The following is a 10,043-nucleotide window of genomic DNA, read 5'->3' as shown; positions in this document are numbered from 1 at the left end:
CCAGGTTCTCAACCTCTCAGGCACCGGAGGGCAAGGACGGTGCTCCATGTACCCCAGTTGCCGGGGTCTGAGAACAGGTTTCTAGCCGTCAACGGGAGAAGTGGCCAGAAAGTCTGCGCCCAGCCCTGTACCAGCCGGCCTCCTCCTGCCCTCCTGCCTGGTGGGCCACCAGCCCTTCCCTGCCGCCATCGCACCCGTCATCCTGCGCCAGCGGCCCCACGCTTCCTGCCTTCTCTTCCCGGCCCGTGTGTCAGGCCCAGGGCAGCCAAACAAGCGCTTCCCCAGACTCCTCGTTTGGCCAAGTTGGTGGAGGTGAGAAGAGGCAGGGAGCCAGTAGGGGAGCTTGCTGGGGAGGGGACAACCCACCTAGGCATTTGAGAGGCCACGCGCCGAGTGTGCGGGCAAGCTGACCCTGGCATCCGGCGGACAGCGGCCCTCGGCCCTCGCGAGTGTCTGAGCAGGGCCGTGCGCTGAAGGGCACTCCGGGCCTGCGGCCTACACCGCTGGGCTGCGCCCGGGGCGCCGCCTCGCTCAGCCTGGAAGCCTCGGCCTGCTGGAAAGGCCGATCAAATGCAAATGTGGCACGAGATTCCCCATTGGGAGACCTTTCTCTTGTCCCTTCCTCAGAGCACCTAGGTGAGAACCCTAAATAAGCCTCTGGCCAGCCTTTCAGCCCAGGAAAGTTCTTCTTAAGGGCCCCTCTGAAATGCAAACCCCGAGGAGAGTAGGCCCCTGGCGCCGGCTGCACTGAAAAAGCTGTCATTGTCCTTAGGATAAAGGGAATGCGAGGGCACAGAAGGCCCCCCTGACTACCAGGTGAACTGGCCGCCAGCTAGGACGGCGATCTTGAGAAGTGTGCAAGGTATTGTACACTAATTATACCCCAATAAAGCTGGGATGAAAAAATTTCATTTTAGGGGCGGCTGAGTGGCTCAGTCGGTTACGCATCCGACTTCGGCTCAGGTCACGATCTCACAGTCCGTGAGTTCGACCCCGTGTAGGGCTCTGTGCTGACAACTCAGAGCCTGGAGCCTGCTTCGGATTCCGTGTCTCCCTCTCGCTCTCTACCCCTCCCCCACTCGTGCTCTGTCTCTCTGTCTCTCAAAAATAATAAACACTTAAAAAATTAATGAAAACAATTTTTTTCATTTTAAATTAAATTAAAAGAGACAAGCCCGGGGTGGCAGCTAGGAGACAAAAAATAAAGAGCAGGCTCCGAAAGGAAGCAAGGTAACACGTGAGTAAAGAAAACCTCGCTGAGGAGACCAAGGCCCCTCGGCAGCTCCAGCCCAGACCCGGGAAGCAGGTGGTGCCTGGGGAACGTTGCTGGGCTCCCCGGAGAACAGGAACATCTCAGAAGCCTCCAAACAAAAGGGAGCGGCCACAGCAGAAGCGGATATAGGTGGGCAGCTCCCCAGGCAACTCTAGAAGCTGGAGGCTGGGGAAGTGGCAGCAGCCAGGTGCACTGCAGCCTGCGAGCCCCACTCCCAGCCGAAGGCACTCACCGGGCAGGGGAAGGGGAGCAAAAATTTGGAAACTATGTCCTAGAGGCTGTTATGCCCAGAATTCGTGATCCCCAAAGACCACCAGGGAGCCGAGTCTGATGCAAAAGCAAAAGAGCCTTTATTCGAGCTAGCTCGAGCTCAATCCCCTACCTGCACTGACGCAGCGGTGAGATGCCGGGAGAGAGAGCGAGTTTCAAAAGCACAAAGGTTTTATTGGGGTCTATGGGCAGTTGGTGAGGTAATGGCTGTGGCCTCGGCCGATTGGCTGGGGAAGGGTCGGAGTCCTGTTATGCAGGCCGCCGGGCGTGTTTTGATCGGGAAGTTTGAACGGGTGGGTGAGCGGGAGGTTACTCAAGGGGAGGAGGCGTGGTCAAGGTGAAGGACACAGAACAAGATGGGGTCGGCCAGTGTAGGTCTGCCCTTTCAGAGGCCTCGGGAAGCAGTGGCGGGCCATCGAACTGGGCAGTGCTGTCTCAGTGAGTGACAGAAGGCCCAGGGAACAAAGCCCGGAGAACAGGCATTGCGCTGCTTCGTTCTCTGGGTCACCTTGGCTAGGCTAGGGTACCCACTTTTTGGACAAACGTGACTGTAAGCGTCACCGTGAAGGGACTGTTTCGGATGGATGGACACCGAAATCAGTAGACCCTGAGGAAAGCAGATCAGCCTCCATGGCTCTTTCCTGCGTCTCCAGCCCCCAAAACCGTGTGAGCCAGTTTCTTGTACTTATATCCCGCTGGTTCCATTTCTCAGGAGAATCCTGACGGATATGGTCCTCGAGCCATAAGCACGAACACACAGGAACTACACGCATAGAAACTGCAAGGCGGGCAGGCAGATGTCAATAGCATGCCATCATAACAGCATATTTTCATATAATGGCCTAGAACGGGATCGATGTCATAGTCCAAAACAAGTCAAAACGGAAAGGAGTCAAATAGCACAATTGTCAAACGAGATTCTGGAGGAATATAGATAAGTGCACATGTCTTAAGGAGACACACATTGTCACAATCTGTGCAACGTGTTTTCAAAGTTATTTATACACTTGGCCCCTGTTATGGGTTGAGTGGTGTCCCCTCCACGAAAACGACATGTCGGGGTCCTAACCGCCAACACCTGTGGAGCAGACCTTATTTGCAGACGGGGTCTGCACAGAGATGATCAAGTTACCGTGCGGTCATTAGCACGGGCCCCAATCCCGTAGGACTGGGTCCTCACGAAAAGGGGTAGTTTGGACGCAGAGACACGCACACGGGGAGAAGGTCACGTGAAGATCAAGGCCGAGATCCGGGCGATGCTTCCACAGGCCGAGCGACGCCGCAGATGGCCGGGAAGAGCCAGAAACCGGAGGAGAGGCCCGGAGCGGACTCTCTCTCGGAGTCGCCGGAAGGAGCCAACCCGGCCCACGCCCGGACCTCAGACTCCTCGTAAGCCAAGGAGTTTCTCTTGCGTGAGCCACTCAGCGTGTGGTGCTGTTACAGCCGCCCTACGAAACTCACACAGCCCCCGACAACCTTAAGCAACACATCCTCAGACCACTATCCAGTACAATTAGAAATACATAGTAAGAGATGGTCACAAAGTCTTGGCAACTCAGAAATTAAGCTAAATTCTATTCTGCAAGCATCAGCTCAGGGAAAAAAATGAAAGCGAAAGGAGAAACATTTGTAACACAGAGCAAAGAGGAATGTTTCATAGCAAACCATAGAGACACAGAAGATCTCACTGGCAGAAAAGTTAGTCTTTGGCCTTAGTTATTCAAGATAGAAGACAAGAAAGATATGAGTCTTCCCCTTAAGAAATTAGAAAAAAAAAAAAAACAGAAGAAAAAGTAAACCCAAAGAAAATAGACAGATGGATTTAATAAAGATAGAAGTTGAAGCTAATGAAGCAGAAAACCAGAGGGAGAGAGAGAGAGAGGATGATCAAAATCCTGGGGTTTTTTTCTTTGAAAAGCCCAATGAAATGTACAAATGAGAAAGGAGAAATCGCTGCAAACACTGAAGAAACAGGAAGAATTATGGTATCGCACCTGAACGCCTGGCAGAAAGTGACTTTATAGAAACAATGAAGACATGCTTGTGATATTTGTAAGCAGAATCTAATGAGATCCACTCATGCAGAATCATAAGCACGTGTGTGTGAATGGGGCGCATCTAAGTATGTGGGGGGGCGTCTTGAGGGGTGTGTTTGCACACCCGTGTGAGTCGGTGTGTGGGTGTGAACGGGGAGGAACGTGTGGTGGCGGGGTGCCTGCGCGGGAGCTGAGGTGCAGAGAGCAGGGTCCCCACGATGCCGACACTGCTCTCAGGGACAGGGATCCACAATATGAATTTCTTTTCCACACACTCGTGTGCCCCGTATGAATCCCATACAAGGCCAAGCATCGTTTAGAGAAAACACAAACAGCGGGTACCTTCCCTGAAGAAACAATGGCAGGAGGGCCGGCCGTGTCCTGTCTCCAGCTTTCTGCTCGAGGCTCGAGGTTCGGCTCGTGGTGGCCCGCCTCACACTTTGCCCTCATCACCTTGTTTCCTGCACAAAGACAAGCTGAAAATGCTCCTGGCCTTGTTGTTTGGGTTCTCATCCCTCTGCATGGATAATTCCATTTTCAGTTGGCTTGCGTCGTGTCCCCCAGGAATGCTCCTGGTCACAGACACATCCCTATTGGCAGACACTGATGTGGCTTCGAAGCCAGTGACACATCTTGACAACAGGCAGGTGGCTGGCCAGGGTGAGCTGGAGTAGTGGTGTTGTTTCTCTGGGTCTGTCCCCTTTCAAGCCGCGTAGTTACTGTGAGTGCCCCCCCCCCCAACCTGCTGTGTCTCAAACGCTCGCTGTCACTGTTCAGTGGGGTGCCGTGGTACAGATGTGCTGCTGAGGGACACTTGGGTTCTTTCCAGTCTGGGACTGCTGTGAATAAAGCCGCCATGAACCGTCACGTGCAAGTCTCTGTGTGGACACATAAGGTCATCTCTGTTGGGTAAGTAAATACCTAGGAATGGAATCACTGGGGCATTATGGGAGGTGCACGTCTCACATTTTAAGACACGGCCAAACTGTTTTCCAAAGTGCTTGTATCATCTTACATTGCCACCAGTTCTGCCACATCCTCGTCAGCACTTGGGATGGGCAGTTTTATATTTTAGCCATTCTAATAAACGCTAAACGTTCAGGAATTTGGGGAGCTGATTGGGAAACACCACCATTATTAGAAATGAAATTATATGAACTCCCACTCACATTATATTACAAACAAAGGAGAAACTAAAACCCCATCATGTCTTATTTCGCTGCACTCTACTGTTATGGATGCATTGACGTCCATTTGGGAGGGACGTACATTAATCAGCATACACAACAAACCAGGGCTTGGTCCATTATTATTTGTTGATTGTGTAAACTCGAGCCTGTAGTCAGTACATTGTGACTAGCAAAAAAAAAAAAAAAAAAAAAGAGGAAATACTCTTCCAATAGCAGAAACTATTATCCAATTCAGCTTTGGTGCTGTGTCTCTGTTTCACTTCCTCTTACTCATTGAGATAAATGAAAATAGCAACCGACATTTACGTGGGAACCACGCTCGTTCACCAGCTGCAATCACGGGTTGGGTGTAGATACAAAAGTTAAGCAAAAATCAATGAAGGGATTTGGTAAGCATGTTGCAAGATTTGTAAGGGATTTTGCAAAACTTTGGCCATATGGAACTTATAAATAGCATATTGTGCATTTTATTGTATATTTTGCATGTGTGTAGTATTTTATTATTTGTAAATTGTGTGTTCACATTCTTCATATCGATAAAACTTATAATGAAGTTATTCATGTATGTACGTGTGTGTGTATACACACACACACACACACACATATATATATATATATAGAGAGAGAGAGAGAGAGAGAAACAGATATACCTACGTACACAGATACACGCATTCATGGGTTTACATTTACTTCCCGGGAAAGCTGCTGTCACCCCCTTCTGAGCACATTGCTGCTTTCCAGCAGCAGCACGGCAGCCCTAGCCTGGCTGTGTGACACACAAGGCATGACGTTCGGCCTGGCCCGCCAAGCATGGGCCTAAGGAGGGTGCCTGAGGCCAGGCCACCAAGAGGTCAGGGGAGCCCAGAGTGCTGAGACAGACGCACCTGGGCCCAGAGACCACTCTGGCCACAGACCCTGCCCACCGGGGCCTGGACTCGAGCCCCTCCTGACTTGCCCGGCGAGTGAGAAGGGAGCCTCGTGGCATCACCGCCTCTGCGAGTCGGTGGCCTGGAGCCTGGCCAGCTAGATAATGGACACCTGGATCTGCTTGGGCACCAGAGGACCTGAGCGTCCCTGGCTGCCTCGAGCCTGGTGGTGTCCCCTACTCTTTCAGCTCCTGCCTGGTGAAGGCTCTTGGACTGAGGACCCACTCGGGCCCCGCCTCGGGGCATCCTTCCAGGTGGGTGCCCACGGGGGCAGGGGGCCAACCAGCCTTCCTCGGGAAGTTCAATGGCGCACAGACCACACTCCGCAACTAGCCCCCTACAGGTCTTCCCCTTACCGCGTACCCTCCCCCACCCCCACCATTCTGTCCTTGGCCGGGCCAGTGGCGCTCCCTGCAATAGAGCCCCAACCCCACTGCTCCTCTCTCCCTCGGTTGCCAACCTCCCGGTCCGAGGCCTGCTTTAGTCCATCCTCCACAAAGGACCCCGACAGGCACTGTGAAAACTTAAACCGGATTTTGCCCCTCTCCTGCCGACGACTGTCTGTGCCTCCCCATCGCCCCCAGGGTCAGTGCAGATGCCCTGGCCCCGGCAATGGGAATGACCCGACGGGGCCACTGCCTGTGTTCTGACGTCACCATTCTTCTACCTTCCACGTTGCAGTGGCTCTAGTCACTCTGACCTAGTTAGAGTGTCCTGAATGGGCTCAAGGCTTCACTCTAGCGAGTCACGCGGGTGTGGCCGCCCCACCCACCCCACCCCTTCTCACCTGCTCTGTCTCCCGGATGTCCCGCCCCCGCCTTGCCCCATCGTTTGGTCACACAGGTGGTCCTGCCCCTGCCTTGCCCCATCGTTTGGTCACACAGGTGGGGCTCCCGAGGCAGGTTAGCTGGCTCCTCAAAGCCCAGCAGAAGCAGCTGCTGAGAAGCTGTCCTCCCCACAGGGCAGCCTCCTGGCCCTCCTCAGGCCAAGCCACAGGGGCCCAGGACAACCTCCTTCCTAGGTATCACCCCCACTGCGCCGGCCACCCCACCTCTGCTATGCACCCCCCCTGCTGCAGGCCCTCCTGGAGCTTGACCTGCACATATAAGGCCCCTTCTGCATACATGTCTGTGTGCGAATGGGGGCGCTTCCCATCTTGTTTCATCCTGTCGTCACCTTGCAGGGCAGGGACAGGGGCTCCAGGAGAGGAAGGAGATGCCCAGGGCCCACAGGGGCGAGGACTGGAGCTAGCCTTTGCACCATCTCCCTCCCCAGCACAGACTCGGGACCAAGGCACACGTTCCTGAGGCCCCGTGCACTCATTTCTTGGGCCTCCGGGGTGACAATGCAGGGAGGGGACGATAGGCCAGGCAGCAGCAGACCAGCCAGGGAGGAGGCCCACAGCCCCCACCTGACAGTCACCCACCGGGTTCTCAGCAAGGAACGGCCACAAGGAGACGGCCCCAGGGGGCTCTGCTCCGGCCCCTGGCCTGGCTCCCTGCCTGCTCCCTCTGGGCAGGGTGGAGAGGGAAACTGGAGGTTCAACTGCTGAGTACTCGTCCATGTTTATTGAGAGGCCAGGTGAGGGGTGGCCGGCAGGGAGCTCTGGGGCTACAAGGCTGGGCAGGCCCGGGCAGGGAGAAGGCCCGGCAGGTGCGCAGGCCCAGGGCCAGCCAGCTCAGAGGATGGGGAGAGGGACAGTGGGACACCGGTCCGCTGCCGGCTCCGGGCCCCAGGGCCCGACTGAATGGTCAGAGCTGGCGCTGCCCACGGTGCCGGGGGCGGGCCTCACGCCCCTGGGCGGTGGCGTCACCGAGCCCCCCGGCATTCAGGCTTCAACGCTCGGACCATCGGGTGGCTCGTACATGGGCTCGATGCGGGCCCAGCTCCGGGCCTGCTCGTCTGCCCAGCTGAGCAGCTCAGCGGCGCGGTGCAGGAAGACCATGAGCAGGGTATGTACGTCGCCCTCGGCTGAGTGGGCGGCACTCGGCTCGGCGTGGAAGTAGCGGCGGAAGAGGCTGCCCAGGCTGTAACCCTTAAAGCCCTGGGCCCGGGTGCCATGGCTGTGGGCGCGGTCCAGGCCCCGAAGCGCAGGCAGTGTATCCAGGCAGATGGTGTCCGGGGGCAGGTGGGCGCCCAGGCGCCGCAGCTCTGTGCACAGCAGGGGGAAGTCGTAATCGAATCCATTATGGGCCACGAGGCAGACGGGGCCCTCCTGGCGGCTCAGGAAGGCCTGTAGAGTCCGCACGACGGAGCTGTCAAAGCCAGCCTTCCGGCACCGGGCCAGGCTGTCACTGCTCAAGCCGGTGATCTCGCTGGCCTTTGCGGTGAAAGGACGCTCTGGGCTCATGCACAGCGTGAGTTTGTCCAGGACCCGGGGCAGCACGGGGACACCAGACTCATCTCGGTCTGGGTTCTCCAGGGAGGAGCGGTGCACCGCGAACAGAGATATCTCGGCCACCTCGGGATCTATACTGGGGAGCCCAGTGGCTTCCAGGTCCAGGAAGACGAAAGTCTCAGCCCGGGGCACCTCGGACATGGTGATGTGCTCGCGGGGACAGCAAAGCCTAAAGCTGCCAGAGCAAAAGGCACAAAACCTGAGGGCCGAAGTGATGGGGATGCCTGGGCCCGGCCACACACAGCCGACCCCGTGGCCAATGCTCCAACCCCTTTGTCGACGGTGAGGCCTCCTAGGGCCGCGCCACCCTCTCCATTCTGTGCCCCAGTCCCTCCCTGGCCATCATCACCACCACCAGCTAGTCAACGGCAAAAGGCAGGCCTGCTGTGCCCGGATCCCGGCCCAGAGGCCTCTGCTGCCTGCCTCCAGGTACAGGAGACACAAAGTGAGCCACATCCACGTCATCAGGGACCCGGGAGGTGCTAGCCCAGGATGGCATCTTCACTGAGACACCTTAGCGAGGAGCCTCAGGCACAGCACCCTGCGCCTGCAACCCTAGGGTCAGCTGTCGGGAGGCAGGCAGCCAAGCCTCCCTGGTTTGGCCTCCTCTGGCCTTCTCCCTTGCACACAGGTGCCTTCCCCGACCTGGTCACCTGCGTCTGGGCTCCCAGCAGCTGTCCTCACCAACCCTGCTGGCCGGCTTACCTGGGGCAGCTGCTGGCCGGCTTCCTGGGCTGCTGGGCACCTGTCTCCACACAGGCTGTTCCAGGCGGCCTTTAATCAGTGGCCACGGCCCGCCCCCAGCCGCCTGTTGGGCAACGAGGAGGCCTAAGGCCGCAGGACCCGTGCGGCCGGCTTGCCACCCCCTCGCTCACTCACAGCTGCTGAGACATACACCCCATGTTTACAGATTGGAAAGCAGGCTCCCGGGCCACACGCAAGGCTCCCCACAAGCTGGAAGAACGTGTCATCACAGGCACGAGGAGGAAACGCGAGTCTGAGCAGGGCCAGGACACGGCAGCCGAGCCGAGGCCCCTCCCGCCAAGGTGGCAAGCCTTCCCCTCCAGGGCACCGCTCCACCTGGGTCACAGGGGACCCAGCAGCCCCTCGTGAGGCTAAAGGGGGCCTAGGAGCAGCAAAGAGGTGCTTGCACAAGCCATGCTCGGCCAGTAAAGGGAAGGGTGCATTCAGGATGGGACCTCAGTGTCGCCCCAGTGATCTTGGGGCGGCTTCCGTGCTGCCTGGCCGTGGCTCGCACATCTCACAAGCTCGTCCCCACCGGGAAGGGGAGATACTATCCGTTTCACAGGTGCAGTGACCCGTACTATCTAAGAGACCCTTAGCAGAGGCCGCCAGGAAGGAGGGAGAGAGGCGGAGCCTGACCTGGCAAGCCAGGTGGGCTCCAGCTGAGCCAATGTGGCTCCACCGAGTGATGAAGGACGGGCAACGCGAGAGGTGGGGGTACGAGGCGGCCTCGGCAGCGACCCCAGCCCCAGGACCATGGGAGGAGAAGTGAAGCCCAGCCCCTCCCGGCCCAGGCTCTGGGGCCCTCCCGGCCCACCTGGCTCAGTCAAGGACAAAAGGCACATTCAAGACAGGTAGAAAGCAAGAAGGCCCTCCGTGGCCAGAAAGTGGGTGGCACCGTCCCGAGTACCTCGTTCCAGAGCAAGCTATGCCAGCCCTTGGTTGGTGGGTGCCCGCGGGCCCAGCCTCCCACCAGGGGCACGGGGAGGCAACAAAGATGCCGGCTGTGGCCTGCCTGCCACAGGCCTTCGTGGGTCCCTTGGACCGTGAAGCTGCTGGCGCAGCTGGACAATGGTGACCCAGGCCCGCCCGTCCCCCTCCCTGCCTCAGCAGCCTTCCTGTCCGGAGCAGCCGCAGGGAAGTCGAGGAGGAGCGGGCGCAGGAGCAGGGGAGGCTCGCAGCCAGGGCAGGCCTGTGTGGTGGGCC

The 10,043-nt window shown here is 57.6% G+C and overlaps 1 protein-coding gene across 1 annotated transcript; it reads right to left on the bottom strand.

The window, feature by feature from the left end:
- Nucleotides 1–7,244: 7,244 nt before the first annotated feature.
- TREX2 (three prime repair exonuclease 2) lies at nt 7,245–8,912 on the bottom strand. Its single transcript, XM_081793394.1, has 2 exons — nt 8,799–8,912; nt 7,245–8,268 (listed from the first exon to the last, which is right to left on the bottom strand). Exon 2 carries the CDS (start codon nt 8,232–8,234, stop codon nt 7,524–7,526), a length of 711 nt encoding a protein of 236 aa, XP_081649520.1. The 5' UTR covers nt 8,235–8,268; nt 8,799–8,912; the 3' UTR covers nt 7,245–7,523.
- Nucleotides 8,913–10,043: the final 1,131 nt, after the last annotated feature.

This window comes from Panthera onca, chromosome X (genome assembly GCF_046562875.1).
Source record: "Panthera onca isolate mPanOnc1 chromosome X, mPanOnc1 haplotype 2, whole genome shotgun sequence".
Lineage (NCBI taxonomy): Eukaryota > Metazoa > Chordata > Mammalia > Carnivora > Felidae > Panthera > Panthera onca.
The sequence above is the reverse complement of the archived record's forward strand: the minus strand, read 5'-3'. Positions and strand labels throughout refer to the sequence as shown.

What these genes read in the sequence shown, in the direction of transcription:
- TREX2 (XM_081793394.1), bottom strand. Translation starts at nt 8,234, where the DNA reads ATGTCCGAGGTGCCCCGGGCTGAGACTTTCGTCTTCCTGGACCTGGAA.